Source organism: Lutra lutra, chromosome 10, assembly GCF_902655055.1.
Source record: "Lutra lutra chromosome 10, mLutLut1.2, whole genome shotgun sequence".
Taxonomy (NCBI): Eukaryota; Metazoa; Chordata; class Mammalia; order Carnivora; family Mustelidae; genus Lutra; species Lutra lutra.
In genome coordinates, this window is record NC_062287.1 from 15,058,589 (window position 1) to 15,075,473 (window position 16,885).

At 53.3% G+C, this 16,885-nt stretch overlaps 1 protein-coding gene and 1 long non-coding RNA gene across 7 annotated transcripts; one reads left to right on the forward strand and one right to left on the reverse strand.

The window, feature by feature from the left end:
- Positions 1-293: 293 nt before the first annotated feature.
- Positions 294-11,990, reverse strand: HYOU1 (hypoxia up-regulated 1). 6 transcript variants are annotated; one of them, XM_047747464.1, is made up of 26 exons: positions 11,840-11,990; positions 10,881-10,978; positions 10,559-10,652; positions 10,303-10,381; positions 9,994-10,148; positions 9,799-9,875; positions 9,324-9,505; positions 8,987-9,102; positions 7,763-7,955; positions 7,417-7,551; positions 7,177-7,259; positions 6,922-7,054; positions 6,562-6,749; positions 6,226-6,364; positions 5,418-5,478; positions 5,195-5,274; positions 4,640-4,825; positions 4,321-4,493; positions 4,005-4,092; positions 3,767-3,889; positions 3,458-3,591; positions 3,244-3,328; positions 2,391-2,625; positions 2,253-2,300; positions 1,922-1,975; positions 294-1,783 (listed from the first exon to the last, which is right to left on the reverse strand). In XM_047747464.1, exons 2-26 carry the CDS (start codon positions 10,969-10,971, stop codon positions 1,719-1,721), a joined length of 2,997 nt encoding a protein of 998 aa, XP_047603420.1. In that variant the 5' UTR covers positions 10,972-10,978; positions 11,840-11,990; the 3' UTR covers positions 294-1,718. The 6 variants fall into 6 exon arrangements, with proteins under 6 accessions (XP_047603420.1, XP_047603422.1, XP_047603419.1 ...); XM_047747466.1 differs by having other exon boundaries at positions 294-1,780; positions 11,791-11,974; XM_047747463.1 differs by having other exon boundaries at positions 11,791-11,974.
- Positions 11,991-12,064: 74 nt separating this feature from the next.
- Positions 12,065-15,701, forward strand: LOC125110282 (uncharacterized). The gene is made up of 2 exons (XR_007130547.1): positions 12,065-12,386; positions 15,580-15,701. It is a non-coding gene; the product is annotated as an uncharacterized LOC125110282 (long non-coding RNA).
- The last annotated feature ends 1,184 nt before the right edge of the window (positions 15,702-16,885 follow it).

The following is a 16,885-nucleotide window of genomic DNA, read 5'->3' on the forward strand; positions in this document are numbered from 1 at the left end:
CTTCCCCACCTCTCTCTCTGCCTCTCTGCCTGCTTGTGATCTCTGTCAAATAAGTAAATAAAATCTTTAAAAAAAAAAAAAATCACAGCACAAGGGATGCCTGGGCAGCCCAGTCGATGAAGCGTCTGCCTTCACTTCAGGTTGTGATCCCAGGGTCCTGGGATGGAGTCCTGCATCAGCCTTCTTGCTCAGCAGGGAGCCTGCTTCTCCCTCTGCCTGCTGCCCCCCACCGCCGTTTGTGCTCTCTGACAAATAAATTTTAAAAACTTTTTAAAAAGTCACGGCACAAAAACTGTAGAAAAGAATATTTTATTGAAACAGTTTCTCAATTAACAATGGACCAAAGTACAATTTGACTCAAACCTGTCCAACCAGCCTCAACCGCTAGTGAAAGAACTCAAACATACAGGACGGGGTGGGACCCTGCAGGACGGGGTGGGACCCTGCGGTCTTATTTCTGCCAATGTGGCAAAAAAAAAAGGAAAAAAAAAAAGGACAGAAGACAGACACAACCAGATTCCCCCTTACCCTGGGAGCTGGGTGGCAGCTGTGCCTCCTGCTCCATTCGGGATACAGAGGGTAGGCTCCCCAACATGGGCACGGTGGGTCAAGAGCCCCCATCTCAGCAGAGCAACTCAAGAAAGGCAGGCCAGCCCCTACCCCTTCCGTCCCCCACAAGGCCTGTCGCGAAAAGGGCGAGGTGGCCTTTTTACATTCACACCACGGTCTCTCCTTTTCCCAGGGTCTTGGGATAGGGGCTCACAGTAGAAAGCACATTTTGGTCAGCCCAGGGGGCTAGGGGGCCAGGGAAAGGCTATGTCTGGGTGGGCAAAAGAGGAGAGAGCAGGGGGCCAAGAGTCATAGGGACATGGAGGGACAGGCTACTGGGCCAATGCAGACTCCGACAGTGCTCGCAGGAGGCGGGCATCCCACACAGGCCGTTCCTCACACTCTCCTGTGCCCGAGAGCCCGCAGGTGGGAGCTCCGGTTTTTCACACATCTCTCCCACAGAGGTGGCTGGATTCCCTCCTTCGCTTTCTCCCTGCCTACTCTGGCCACCGGAGGGGGGAATGCTGGGGTGGGGATTAATCAAGCTTTGCTGCAGCCTGCCCGGATGGAAGGGCTTGGGCAGGAGGCAGACGGCTGCCTAACTTGCCACAGGAAGGCAAGGAAACCATGGGAAGAGGAGTCACTGGGGATGAGGCCTTTTAGGGAAAGACAAGACCATGAAGAAGAAAAGAGCAGAGATAGGCACTCAGAAACCAGACCTGGTAACCAAGGCTCTGTAGACACTGGCCCCTGTAGGGCGGACTTCATGGTGGAAGAGGGAGCGGGAAGGAGGACAGAGAAGACTGGAGACTCTCTAATATCCCAGGGCATCCCACTCCCTGCCAGGTCCGTTGACCCCTCACGGTCAATCTCTCACCTACCCACAGGCAAAGAATTAAGACATAATAGTGATTTTTCCCAAATTAGGGCCTGGATGGGTAGGGAACCAGGGGTGGGATGAGGAAATCGAGCAATTTCAGTTTTTACCACAGAACCACTGCAGAAGGAACTGGTGAGCTGTCCCTTCCGTCCCCTTTTCCACACCTCCGATCAAGGTGAGAGAAAAGGAACTGAAGCCTGTGAGGGCAGGAGCAACCCCTCCCCCGACCCTCGATGTTTAATAAATAGAGGAGATAGGAGAAGGGGGCGGGATGAATGGGAACCGGGGGTTATAGTTCATCATTTTTCAAAGTTGGCTTCTGTCCTGTTGTCTGTTCCTTCTGTTCCGGTTCTGCTGGGAGTGGGGAAGAGCAAAGGGATGCCAGGAGGTGAAACCGAGGTGACCTGGCCCCATTCTGTGCATATCCCCCCCCCCCCCCCGCCCCAGGACCTCCCAACCAGGCTTCCCAGGTGGCCCCAGTTCCACGCTCACCTGCTCCAGGACCTCCCAGCTCCAGAGGCTGAGCATCTGCCGGTTCAGATCCTGCTTTGGGGAAGGAAGAGGTTAGCCTCTGCAGAAGGGAGGAAGGGGCTAATGGAGGGGTTAGGAAACTTTTTCTGTAAAAAGCCAGACAGTAAATGTTTTAGGAGCTGTGGGCCACAGCTCTTTTGTGTGTGTGTATGTGTGTGTGTGTGTGTGTCTAATAACCTAAAAATGTAATGGTCTTTCACAGCTTGTGGACCTTCCAGAAACCAGCTGTGCCTGCCAGTGTGCCAACCCTTAGGTTAAGCAAAGTGATTCCCAATCACTTTCCCCAACTCACGAGTCTCTTTCTCAGGTTCTGAAATGGGCTTTGCGTCTTCAGTCTGGCCTGGAAGGAAACCAGGGGTAAAATGTAGTCCCAGGAAGGAGAGGCCTTCTTCCCGCCCAGTAGCACCCACAGTGGGCACCCTGCCCTCACCTGGTGGAGGGATGACCTTTTCCGCTTGGTCACTGGCATTGAGGGGAGGCTCTACCCGGGTCCCATTCTTGTCCTTGGGTCGGGGTCGGGGCTTGGTAAACTTGGCCTTATTGAGCAGATACTGCACCTCACGGTCCAGGGCCATCATCTTGGCCTCAATGTCTTTTGAGAGCAATACGGGCTTCTCTGTGGCGGGAAGTTTGGCCTGCTCGGCCATGGTCGCATTCTTCCAGGCCTGTGGGTGAGGAAAGGACAAGCTGACAGCTAGCCCTGGAGCCCGCAGACATCTGCCCCAGACGAAATACACCCCAACCAGCCTCAGACTCTGCCCTCAGATCACAAACCAGTCCACTCTACCTAGCTGTCAGCCCCACAAGGGGAGGCAGGCTCCTCAAAATAGCATCCGAGGCTTTCCACAAAGGAGTCCCAAACTACACGCTTGGGGCTTACTTGGAACCGACTACAGCCGAACCTCTCGATTATTCCCTTGTCTCTGCGCTTCTAGAGCTCTGATTCAAAGACGTTCCCCACACATCCAAAAGGGAAGTTTCTGCTTCCTGTGACCAGTCCTTCTCACCTCCCTGAACCCAGGCCCACTTGCTGAGTGCAGCTCAAGCCCCAGCTCCTCGGAGCTCTAACATCATGGGAATGGGCTCTGCTGCTACTCCAGTCTGACAACTCGGGCATGGCCATGACCCTTGTTTGGGGCTAATCCGTCATGGCCCCTTCACAATCAGCTGCGAGGCCAGGAGGCGGCGGCTGCTCAGTCTCCATCACTCAGCATCTCCCATGCTGCCTAGCTCGGACACCTTGCCAGGGCGAGGATCCCCATGAGAATTTACACCCAGATTACCCAGGTCTCGTTGATGACTTTCTCTAACGTTGTCATCTCCACCTCAGTGAAGATCTGATCCATCTCTGGGATGAGCCGGGCACCCCTGGAAGCCAGAAAGGAGATGGTGAGCCCAAGAGGAAGAGGGGTCAGGGGTGTGCACGCAGGGCATGGGAAGCTGGACACTGAGGCTCGGCAGGACTGAATTAGGAAGAAAAGCAAAGGGGCTGCTCACTTGAGGAACATGCTGGAATGGTTGAGGAGATTATCAAGGGCAGACAACCGTTCAGGCCACTTCTTGCGCTCTTCCACCCGAAAAAACAACCCATGGCATAGCTTCCTCAGTTCAGTCAGCTTCTCCTTCAGCATCTGAGGGATGCGGGGCAGGAGTGGGCAGAGGCGTTGAAAGGAGGAGAGGCTGGCCCTGCAGCCAGCCCTGCATCCTAATCACAGCTTCGCACCCCAGCTCTCCTCACCTTCTCTGACCCTGGAGAGGAAAACGAGGGCTCGCATCCCACCCACCATGTCCTGGGAGGCCACTTACCATGGTGGTGGCCCCAAAGCCCTCGTCCTCCAGCCAGGTGGAGGCCGCGCTGAGCCTCCCAGAGATCTCCTCACGCTGCTCCTCAGTGGACACTTCCTGGTACTCAGGCTGGTAGAGTTTGTCCTAGGGAGGAGCACACAGGCCCAAGCATGCACCGAGCCCCTGAGGGCAAGGCTCACAGAGCCAGACCCTCCTCAGACACTGGGCCCAGGGCAGGCGTGCCTCCTAGCCTACCAACCTGGGTCTCAAAGATAAAAGCTTCCAAGCTGTTGGCAGCTTTTTCCCGTTCCTGCTTCTCTAGGTCTCGGAGTGTCAAGTCTTGGAGTCTGTGAGACAAAAAAGAATCAAGTATGAAGAAGAGAGCATGTTGAACTCGGACCCTGGGTCAGACAGTTCTCCTTCCCAGGGGAGAGATTCCATACCCTGCCCACACTACACACACCCTACACACACACACCCTACACACACACACCCTACACACACACACACACACACACACACACACACACACACACACACACACACACACACACACACACAGAATTTCTACTCACTTTTTCGCTGAGCGGGCCAGCTCTTCCTCAGGTAAGTCAGGCAGGTCCAGGACCACCAGCTCCACCCCAATCTCCTCTACCATTCTCTGCTTCCGGGCAGGCTTCTGCTTCTTTTCTTCCTCTGGGGCTGGAGGAACGCCCTCAGACCCTGTTTCCTTTTTCTCACTTGGCTTCTAGTGGGGAAAGAGAGGAGCATATCAGGAAAAGCTTAGGCCCTTCTATTCTTCACAGGCAGGGCTCTGGGGACAAGCAACAAGGCAGGCATCTATTCCCTTAGCCCCTGGGGCCACCCTGGCCTTATTCGGCGCCTGCAGCTCACCTGGGCCTCAGACTTTTCCTCATTTTCTTTTTCTGCAGCCTTTTCTTCCTCAGGGGCTGCATCCTCCTTGGGCTCAGCGGGTGGGGGCTGAGAAATGTCCTCCGCGAGAGCCTCAGCCTCCTCCTTGAGCTCTGCCTGCTCCCCAGGTTCATCCTTGCTCCCCTCAGCAGGGCTTTCCTCCTCCTCCTGGGGAACAATCACAGACGCCCCCCCCCCCGCAGGAAACTGTCACTGTAGCAGAGCCTAAAGCCCAGCCATGCCACATCCCCCAGGCTTACGGCTGCCCGCACAGCGTGGGGGCAGACAGACGACTGGATGGCAACGGTGGCCTAGTCGGACAAAGGACAAGGGCTTGGAGAGGAGGGGAATGTGCCCTGGATTCCGAGCACAGGGGTCGCCTGGAGTCCAGAGGATAGTATGGTTCACTGGGCTGGGGAAGGGGTAGTCTAGCCAGTCCCAGGCAGCAGGAAAGCCCACCCCAATCCCTGCCTCCGCTGCCACTCCTCGGGCACATGCTCCCTCCCCCGAGCTCCCCTGGCTCCATGTTGGCCTCACCTGGACCGCGTCTGTACCGTTCTCTTTAGTGTCTGCCGTTGTGCCCCCTCCAAACAGGCTAGAGATGGTGTTGCCGAGTTCTGTGAGGAAGAAAGCCCCAAAACTCAAAAGGGCCACAGCAGTGACGCCACCTCACCCAAGGGCAAGGCCTGCCCTCCCCCAACGCATACAAGCACCGCCTCCCTCACACACACGTGTGCACACACGCACACACTCATCTTACTGGTCAGGGTGGATTCCTCCTCGGGGCTGTCCTCCACCAGGGTCTCAAACACAGACTCCACCTGAAAACAGGGTGAAGAAACACACACGCTAAGCCACCTTTCCCCCGGAAATATCCTGTCACTGTGGGCATCTACTCACGCGCATCCGGGTGACTTACAGTGCTGGCCTAGTCCCTCAGCAGCCTCCTTCTACCGGCTCCTGAGCCAAGTCACCTCTGCCCCCTTTGATTATGGGCCCTCTGAAGACAGACTCCTAGCTCCTTTCCCCTGAGCCCTGCACTTCTCTACTCGACAACAGAATGGACCATTATTTCCCACCGTGTGTTTTTTTTTTTTTTTTTTTAAAGATTTTATTTATTTATTTGTCAGCAAGAGCAAGCACAGGCAGACAGAATGTCAGGCAGAGGCAGAGGGAGAAGCAGGTTCCCTGACGAGCAAGGAGCCGATGCGGGACTCGATCCCAGGACGCTGGGATGATGACCTGAGCCGAAGGCAGCTGCTTAACCAACTGAGCCACCCAAGCGTCCCCCCACAGTGTGTTTTAAAAGATATTAACCCCAGACCTACTCTTTGAGAATGACTTACTTAGCCATCTATAGGTCCTGAACTTTACAACACTCACAAGCACTCATAGACCCTGAAAACACCACAGCAGATCCCTGGTTAACTGTGTTTAGAGGCAAGACTTTCCCATTTCCCAAACTCTTCTTGTTTCTTATGTTCTAATACCATGTGGAGGAACCACTCTGGGAAGGCTGGTGGGACCTGGGCCCTTGGCCTGTACCCAGGGCCTCCTTCTGCTCTCACCCTGATGAGGCTGAGCACGCCGCTCTCATCCAGGTTGAAGTGAGCCTTGATGCCCTTGGACTCGTGGTCGGGATACTTCTTGAAGCTCTCACCCACACCTTTTAGCTTCACCGTGGTCAAATTCTGGGAGCCGAAGACCCTGGTTGGGGGACGAGAGCCATTCCAGGGAGCTCACCCAGCCTGCCTCCTCCAGCTCTAGATTATGTAGCTTCCCAGCATGAAATATCTCCCCTTTCCTCCCAGAAGATGCTCACCCCAACCCTGACCGCACAGCCTGCTGCCCGCCTCAGCCCTGTGGCCCCAGATCCTCCCTCCCATCCTGACCACCTCCCTCACCGAAGATCCTCGGACCCCAGGAAGCCCAGGTCGCCATAGTTGATGTGAAAGTTGAAGTCGTGGTTGTAGCGGTTAAAGGTGATGACTTTGCGTTGAGGGTAGGGCCCCATTCGGGAGAAGAGAACACGCTTATTGTGCTTCAGGCTGCGAACCCCAGGCTCCTCTTCCACCTCCCTCGTGAATTCCACCTACACAGCAGGCAGAGAGGAGGCACACTGGAGAGCGGGAGCACGTCGGGGGTAAGGGTACGCAGAGAATGTCAGCGGGCAGAGAAACAAGGGGACAGGCTAGAGCAAGACAGAGGGAGCGTGCTCAGTGAGGTAAAGGGAGCTTGTCACCCGATCAGACGGGCCCACTCACCAGGATGGGGTAGAGGACCGCATCTCGGACTACAAATGGCTTCACCTTGAAGGCTTTGCTGAGCGCGGCTGCCTGATACACGGCCCCCATGGCAGCTGCTTCGTCTGCGTTGATGTTCTTCCCTAGTTCCTCCCTGTGGAAGTCCCGGGCTTCAGCGCGTCATCTCTGGAGCAGCCACCCTGGCCGCCCTCTCCTCAGCCCTGCAGCCGCCCAGCCCTGGAGCCCCAGCCCCACTGCCTCAAACCCCACACTCACTTGCCCACAGCCTTCAGCAGCACCTCCTGAACTTTAGGGACCCGAGTGGCCCCGCCAACCAGGATCACCTGCTCGATCTCATCCTGCAGAGAAAGAATGGGACACACAACAGCTGGGTCTTAGCCCTCCTCCTCAGCGCTGACTTGTTCCTTAACACTCCTGCCCACTCTTGCCCGCCAACCTGTCACCCTCTCTCCCACCCGCTTCTCCACCCCAGGCCCACGCCTGACTCCCCCTCACCAAATTCATCTCGGCGCTCTGGAGGGCCTGCTGTACGGGCCCAGGTACTCGCTCAAATAAGTCTGCACAGAGCTCTTCAAACTCCACTCGGGTCACTTTCGCTTTGAAGTCCACATCGTCCATCAGGCCCTCGATCTGGGGGAAGATGAGGCATGTCAGAGTTCCCACCCAGGTCCTCCTCTGGCTGGGCAGGCTAGAAACCGAGGGACTGGGACTTTGAGGGGACAGCAAGAGGTTGAGGAAGAAGGGATGGGCCACACCACACGCCAGCGGCCTAGCTCGGGAGGCTGGGGTCCTCTCCCCTCGGGCGGGGAATATTGTCCCTCAAGTAGCCACGTGCAGGCACCTGTGCCATGTGATCAGCGTTGGCACTCAGGACGGTTTTGAGTCGATTCGCCTCCCGCAGCAGCTTGGCCATCGCACGGGGGTTCTCCCGCACGTCCTTTGCTCTTTGGCCCTTGCGCTGTTCATTGAAAAGCTTAGCCAGGTGCTCACGCAGCCGGAGCTCCATCTCCAGGCCCCCCAGGGTACGGTCAAATCTGTTCAGGAAACAGTGAGAGAAAAGTGTGAGGAATACACACGGTCGCTGACTCTTGTTCCACGTACGTGGCTGACACCTCAGTGACAGTTCGCCTCCTCCTCCAGTCCGCTATGTTTACTGGGTGTCAAGTATGTGCTGGTCTCAGGGCATGCGGCTGAGAGAAAAAAGCCAGGGTCCCTGCGGCCAAGGAGTTTACAATCTAGCACTGAACAAACACACGAACGTGAAGCATGTACCACCCCGTGAGTTATGAGGGACCGAGAAGCAACAGTGTCAGAAGACGGAAAAGGGAAGTGTTGCCTACTTGATGCCAGGGGAGGTTCTGTGGAGATGTGATAATTGAGCTGCAATCTGAAGGATGAGTGGAGGTAACGAGGTGAAGAAAAGGGAAAACTGGAGAGATGGGGAACAGTACCCAAAAGGACGCACAGTGGGAGCCAGCCCAGTACGTTCCCAAGGAGAGCAGGCAAGGCTGGTGCTCAAAGAGCAAGGGGCTCTGGGTAGAGACAAGTGGGAGGAGCCAGGGCTCCCACAGGCTAATGTAAAAGGTATGAGGCTTTTTTTTTTTAAAGAAACAGATTATAATCAGGTCAGCATTTTGAAAAGAACCCTCTGGCTGCAATGTGGAGAAAAAACTGGAAGAAGGCCGCACTGGAGGCAAGGAGACCTTTCCTAACCCTGCAGGTCAGAGATGATGGTAGCCTGGACTCAAGCGCTGGCAGGAGAGCTGGCCAGAAAGGAATGGGTTTGAAAGAGAAGACAATGTTGTCAACAAGTACGCCAGAAAAGACAAGAACGGTGAAATGACTGCATGTGGTCTATGGGTTTCCTTAGAAGCCGCTCAGGAAGGTCCCTTCCTTTCAAAATTCCCAAACCGTCCTCCTCCCGCCCCATCTTCCCCTGGTTCTTCCAAGAGGTACCCCGTGAAGGTCAATACTTCAGGAGAGAATTCGTGCAGGAAAATGAGGCGGCTGCCACTCTGAGAAGCCCCAACCCGAGGGTGTCTCAGTGAGCCCAGCACCGACTTACCCCACACCCCGGACCTGCAGCTGCGGCTGCATCCCCGCCTCCTTGGTCTTCACTGTCTGGTAGGTCACGATGGTGCACACAGTGCTGCCAGAGCCCATGTCGTAGAACATGACGTTCTGCAGAGACACCAAGACAACGGTCTCGGGAACCTCACCTAACTCCAGCCGCTACACCCACTCTCCGCTTGAGGCTGAAAAGCTCCGATAGTGTCCGAGAGGGCCATTCTCTTGCTGCATCCTGGCAAAGGCCAGCCATGCACACAAGATGCCAAACACGCCGAGTGGCCTCCATCCTCAGAACCAGCCACCCTCTGGCCGGAAGTTCCTCCCTGGCTCACCTGGGCGGTGGTGTTGATATCTTTCCGGCGGAAGACCCCATAGCTGAGGGCCGTGGCGGTGTTGTCATTGATGAGCTGGAGCACTTTGAGGCCGGCCATGCGTGCGGCCTGCAGCACGGCCCGGCGCTCAGCCTGATTGAAGAAGGCCGGCACCGTGATCACCGCGTCTTTGATGGGCTGCTCTACAGAGGACAACAGAACGGGGCTCCCACCAGCTCCATGCCTTGGAGGACACTTTCCTAGTGTTGGCGTTATTGGCATTTTGGGCCAAATAACTCTCTGCTCTGTGCGACTGTCCTGCGCATTGTAGGACGTTTGGCAGCGTCCCCGGCCCAGCAGATGCCAGGAGCAGCTCCCCAGATAACCAAAGTGAAGATATCTTCTAACACTGCTCAAGGTTCCCTGGGAGGCGAAGCTGCCCTGCTAGGAGACTCTAGGGAACCTGGCCACCACCGGCCCCACCTTAGCTACTCACCAGCAAAATCCTCAGCCAGAGAACGGGAGTAGTTGAGAACCATGCCAAGTACCTCTTCAGGCGAGAACTGTAGCTGCCTGGGGGAAAGTGGGTAGTTAGAGGCAAGGACAGCCAGACATTAAGGCCAAGACAACTGTGAGCACTAGAGGAGCCCATCGGCCCTGCTGAGCCCGCCGTCCCCAGCAGAGCACTCACGGGCTGATCTGGAAGTGCACGGTCTGCCTCTGTGGGTCGAAGCCTAGCTCATGCTCTGGAAAACGAGCTCTGTAAAGGGCCACGTGGGGGTTTCCCTCCTGCTTCCCCAGGAGGTGCTGGAAGTAACGCAGTGTCGCCTTTGGATTCTTGATGGCCTGAGAGGAGGTAAAAAAGGAATAGAGTATGAGGCTCCCGAGCCCACCATCACCTACCTCTCACATCAGAGGTCGATAAGGGCTCAGGCTCTGGCATCTGTCATCTCCTCCCCTCTGCCCACCACTCTGGGAAGGGGTGGGCTGCTAAGCTCACCATGCTTGCTGCACTGTCTCCAAAGAATCTTTCATTTTCTTTCAGGGTCACAGTCACTGGGGTTTTCCTCCTGGATTCCCTGAAGAGAGGAGACGCAGGGCCCAGGTGCCTATAGCAGGGTGTGGACTCAGGAGCCCCAACACCCCAAATACAACCACTCAGACACTGGACTGTTGGGGGCCCTAGGAAGCATACACACTGGCTTGGAGCACAGACCCCCCTCTTTCCCCACCCCGGACACTGGGATGGCCCTCACTTGTTCAAGACAATTTCCATGGGCACTCCGGGTTTGACGATGGCCACCTTCATCGACTCGCTGCCCAGGTCTACAGACATCACAGCCAGTGTGTCTGCAAAGGAAACAGATTTGTCAATTCGCCCCTCTTCCCCCACATTCTTGAGTCCCCTCTAACCAAAGGACACCTCTCTCCACAGAAAAGGTAAAAAAGTGAAAAGATAAAGGACTGAATTCAGCAACTCCAGTCCAGAGGCTTCCAACCAGAAGCTCCCCTCCCACCATGGATCATTCATCATTCACTCATTTATTCTTCTTCTGAGCCTGCTCCTGGGGTACACACCACTCAGTGCCAACAGGTCGGCCAAGAGCACAGCCATCACAGCCCAACAGGCTAGCCTCCGCGGCCTCTGCCTCCTGATGGTGGCTGCCATTGTGCCTCTGAGGGAGGAGAAAAACAACACTTGTAACCGGATGCCCTGTGTGAAGAAGACAGTACCTCATCCCAGAACAGAGAAGCTTTAAGATTCATACTGCACAGTCTACCCGGGGCTGAGTAGCCTACATCCCCCTCCTCTCCCTTCTGATAATGACCCGGGACTCTAACCACACAAAGGGTCCTGGGCTCCATCCAGTACATCCCTACACAAGGAAGGTACCAGGACGGCAGAAAGGAGACCAGAACCTTCCGTCCACTGCATAGGCTATAACCGGCTCACCCTAGCCCTGCCCCTGCTGTCAGACACCTTCGGGGAGACCAGGGATCTCCGCCCAGGGCTCAACTACCTCTCTACACCTGGAGCTCCCCCGCTGGCTGGGGAAAGCCAGGCAGGGCCTGGACGGGAACTGAGAGGTGGTGACGTTGGAAGAGGCTGGGATGTTAGAAGGGCCTGTCTCCTTCTCGGTATCCCTTTGGGGTGTCCCGCCCCGCCCCCCGTTCTCCATCCCAACCCCGCTGCCTACACAGACGCCGTGCCAGGAGCGCTAAGATTCTTCGCCGGGCGGGGACCGAGTCCCCCGAGTTCACCTTAGCTTCACCTGGCGAAGGCGGCGGCTCCCACTCCTGGAAACGCGGCCCGGCCCACCTCTAAGACTTGGGGGCGCCCCAAGGACCGAGCTTCGGAGCCAAGCGCACCGGCGTCTGTGCGGCCCTCGCTCCCGCTACCGACCCGCCCCCGGAGCTAGCACGTTGCCTCCTCCCGGAGGGGCGGCCCGCTCCCATCGCCATCCCCACCCCACCCCCCACCGCTTGCCTGCGCTCCTGCGGTCCCAGCTCTGGGACAAACGCGACGGCGGACGTACCCACGAGGCCGGCAGCGCGCCCCCAAACCCGCGCCCTTCACAACTCCCCTCGGTTTGCAAACTGTTACATTAGCCACCAATCTCTCGGCGGCGTCTCGCGCACCAGCCGGCCCCGGACGCGGCGCGCGCTCATTGGAGCCTCCGCGGCCCGGCCCTGCGCCGGGAGCCCGGCCCCGCCCCCACCGCCCCGGCGCGCGCTCCCATTGGGCCACGTCCTACGCCCGCCCCCTCCTCCGTCGCCGGCTGGGGCCTCTGGAGGCCGCCGAGGGGCCAGTCCGCCAGTTGGGGGAAAAACCGCCGACGCCGGCTGGGGATTGGACCACGTCACGGGGCCCGGCGCCCGCCCCCGTGCGCTCCCGGACCTTTCCGGCCTCGGCGCTGGGTACCCGACTGCCGGGGTCGGGAATGACCCGAGGCCGGTGCGAGTGGGCGCACGGACAGTCCCGCAGTCGGCCCCCTTCCTCCGGTCACCTGGGGAGACCCGGCCGAGGAGTGGGAGTGACCCGCATCCCCTCTGTAGCCACGCGGAAGAGGCGCTCGCTTGCTGGTTGGTATTGAACTGCTCTAGGCTTTGGATAGAAATCAGAATGGCTGCGCTACAGGCTTAGTTCACCCCGCCCCGTTTCACCGATGACACTAAAGCCACCAGAAGAGATGATGTTCGCTAGCGGGACGGAGATGACGCTTGTTATCAGTGGCAGACTTTGGCCTGGACTCCTTACTCTAAGCTCCATTTTTATGAAACGGAATATTTCAGAATGCAAAACGCTGAGGCTGTAATTGGGCGTAAAGGCACCACCTCATGTTTTCATTCCATTAAATCTTAGGTGGCTTCCCTTCTCTTTCCCTGCTTCTGTCCGAATTAAAGTACCTCAGACAGGTTTTTGGCGCTTCTCCCTCCCTCCTCTGTATTTTTACAGCCCCATGGAAGTGTGCACAGTCCTTGGAAAGCGCCCCGCCCCCCCGTTTTATTGACATGAGCTCAAATTTCTTTCTTTCTTTCTTTTTTTTTTTTTTTTTGAGCTCAAATTTCTTAAATGTGGAAAATGGATCTCCTGTTTCCTCCCTCTCCTGAAATCGACTCCAGGGCTCCCTTCACAGAAGTCTCCTTAAAGGCTCTGGCCGTAACTTCCATGGCTTGTTTAAGGAACTCTTACCTGTTTTTTCCCTACATTTTTCATGATGCTAAGGGGGACAGAGGAGTCAGGTTTCTATGCTTAGAAGATAAACCAACTGGCAGTACCAGGGAGAAGTCGATTTTTTAAAAATTTGTGGGTTGTTCAGTCTTCATATGGAGACCTTGGTAGAAACAAGGAGGAATAAATCCCTTTTATACCATCCTCAACCTCATCTCTGGAGCTATCTGCTGTTATCAGTGTGGTGTGTAATGTTCCAGGCCTCTTCTGTGCATTTACTTCCATAGGTATCTTGAAAGATGTGGCTTTTGCGTTTTTTTAATGATAGAATGTTATAGAATTAGATTGTTTGCAACCTGCTTTTTTCTTCTTTTTTTGTAACTAAGAACAAATCGTGAGGATTTTCCATATCTGTTTGTAAAGATTCACCTCATGGTTTACTGCTGTAGAACATTCCACAGCATGGGGGTTGGTTAGCCACAGTGATGGATACATACGTTGTCATTTCAGTCTCACTAAGAAAGATTTTGTATCTGTATGACTGACTATACTTTTGGGTAGCTATGTAGGACATTTCTTTCTTTTTTAAATGTTTATTTATTTATTTTAAAAGATTTTATTTACCTAAATTTTAGAGCTAGAGAGAGCACAAGCAGGATGAAGAGCAGAGGGAGCAGAGCCCGATGTGGGACTCAATACTGGGACTCCAGGATTATGACCTGAGCAAAAGGCAGACGCTTAACCAGCTTAGCCACCCAGGTGCCCTTCTTTCCATCTGTTTTAAACAGATTTTGCATTTTTAAGATTTACTGGGCCTTTGTCGCATATAAGCACAGTACCCAGTATGGGATCCCACAGATGGGGATGACCGTGTCTTTGCTTTTGGAAGTCACAGTCTGTTGGGAAACAAATAGGTTTATGGTTTCAATGCACTTACTAAAAACCTATTGAATGGCTGCAAATTGGGAAAGCAGAAAGATTAGTGTGCCCTGCTCCTGAGCTCCCATCCCCAGCATATCCTTGGTGGAAGCACAGGTTTGCTGCAGTGATGGTTTTCGACCTGGGAATTTGCCCCTTCGGAGATGTAGCAGGTGCAAGTCCTCTGGGGAGTCACCTATTTTGTCCTCTGAACAGAGGGGAGAAGTGTTTCACAAGGACATGTCGTAAAACAGTGGGAACGTTTAAAAGTAAAACACCTGATTTAATTTAAAACACCAATTTAATTTAGATTGACCAAAGCAGCCGAATTCACTAGTTCTTGTTTAGAATAACTTGTTAATAACATTTGAGGACTACATCCCTTCCCCCACGCTGAGCAGAAACCCACAAGTTGCCACCTTGCAGAACATACACCAAACTGACAGAAGACAGGAGCCCCCAATTTCACTTTAGATATAAAGTTTAAAACCAGGCAAAACTAAGCTATGGTGATATAAGTGGAGATGGTTCTCATTTTGTGGGGTGGTAGTGTTTAGAAGAGGGCATAACAGGTTTCTTGGGGTCCTGGCAGTGCTGTTTGCAATGGCTTTGTGAAAATTTAATGGGCTGCTTTATGTACGCTTTTCCATGTATATGTTGTACTTCAATAAAAATTTTAAAAATAGGGTGCCTTGGGGCGCCTGGGTGGCTCAGTGGGTTAAGGCCTCTGCCTTTGGCTCGGGTCATGATCCCAGGATCCTGCCCACATCGGGCTCTCTGCTCAGCGGGGAGCCTGCTTCCTCCTCTCTCTCTCTCTCTGCCTGCCTCTCAGCCTACTTGTGATCTCTGTCTGTCAAATAAATAAATAAAATCTTAAAAAAAAAAAAAATAGGGTGCCTGGGTGGCTCAGTGGGTTAAGCCTCTGCCTTCAGCTCAGGTCATGATCTCAGGGTCCTGGGATTGAGCCCTGCATTGGGCTCTCTGCTCAGCAGGGAGCCTGCTTCCCCCTCTCTCTCTGTGCCTGTCTCTCTGCCTGCTTGTGATCTGTCAAATAAATAAAACCTTTTAAAAAAATAAAAATTAAAAATATTTTATATGTGTTGCACAAAAGACTAGAAGACTTGGGGCGCTTGGGTGGCGTAGTCGGTCAAGCATCCAACTCTTAATTTCAGTTCAGATCATGATCTCAGGGTCATGAGATCAAGCCCTGCATCAGGCTCCACGCTGAGCATGGAGCCTGTTTAAGATTCTCTCTCTCCCTCTGTGCCACACTCTTACCCCTCCCTCCCCCTTCCCTCCCTCCCCAGCACTGCTGCTCTCTCTTTCTTGGTCTCTCTCTCTCTCTCAAGAAAGAAAACAAAACTAAAGGGTTTGATTTTTGCTGGAAACCTTAAGCAGGGGAAAACTTACTTTTATCAGGAGATGCTGCACCAGATGAGTTTTTTCCTACTTCTTCACCAGTGGTTTTAGAATTACAAAAATATGGTTACTGAAAAAAACTGGAAGAACATGAAAAAGAAAGAATAAAATAAAAACCACCCACAATTGAATTTTCTAAATTAAATACTTTCAGCATTATGTTGTATATCCACACACACACTTTAAACTTTAATGGAAATAATATTTTGTGACTGTTTTTCATTTAATTTACTGAGAACATTTTCCTATGTCATTTTTTCTCTACAGAATTTTCAGTGGCTATCTATAGAATTGCAGCATGAAGAACTACAATAATGTATTTATCAAGATTACTATTTGACAATTAGGTTGTTTCTTTTTTTCTGCTGTTATAAAATTGCAATAGACACTTATTGACAAATCTTTATTCAGATCTACCCCTTATAATCTACTTAGGATAAATTCCTAGAAGTGATTATGCAGGCTTAAATTCCTCTTTAGGCATTTGATATATTGTGCCAAGTTGCCCTCCAGAAAGATTTATCATCTCTGCTCCCAACAGCAGTGAAAGACAGTGCCTGTATCTTTACACACTAGCAAGAATACTGATGTGTTTCTGTGGTCCTGGTATTATGAATTTGAATAGGATGGGAGGTGTGGAAGAGAAGGCAAAAGATTGGGAACATTTCACAGGTTGCATTGAGATGGGGACGATTATGTGTCAGGAGAAAACAAGACTTCCAGTTTTCTTGAATTCTGTCATTTCACGACTGCATAGAGAATTGCTCAGAATTTTGAACAAATTTATGGAATTGGCTTTAAAAAAAAAATAAATCGAGCACCCAGAATATGGGGCTTTAGAGTTGGACAGACCTGGATTTGCCTGTAAACACCACGTTCTACCTCATCTTTCCTGAGCCTCAGTTTCTACAGCTTTAAAAGTGACCTGCTTGGGGGCGCCTGGGTGGCTCAGTGGGTTAAGCCTCTGCCTTCAGCTCAGGTCATGATCTCAGGGTCCTGGGATCGAGCCCCACATCGGGCTCTCTGCTCAGCGGGAAGCCTGCTTCCTCCTCTCTCTCTCTCTGCCTGCCTCTCTGCCTGCTTGTGATCACTCTCTCTCTGTCAAATAAATAAAATCTTTAAAAAAAAATTGTTTAAAAAAAAAAAAGCGACCTGCTGGTACATGCCTGACAGGGCTGATGTAGAGGGGGGTAAGGTGCTTAGCACAATGCTTGGGACGCCCTAAGCACCAAATAGAGATTAGTTAACTACTTGTTTCTGTTCTTAGTGGGGAGAAATACAACTTAAAAATAGGCACTACTGCAGTGTTAAAAGCTTGGTTAAGTGCTCTGCCAAGTTCATGGGGAATTTCCTTTCTCTTTAGGGGGCCAGATTTTTACAATCAATAATCAGCTAATTGCTTCCTCCTGTTTCACTGTAGCTTTGGAAGCTGAACTCTCCTGTATGTGGAGACCTCTGAGTATATTTTAAGATTTTATTTATTTGTTAGAGAGGGAGAGGGAAAGAGCACAAGCAGGGGGAGTGGCAGGCAGAGAGAGAAGCAGGCTCCTCAGTGAGCAGAAACCCCCATGTG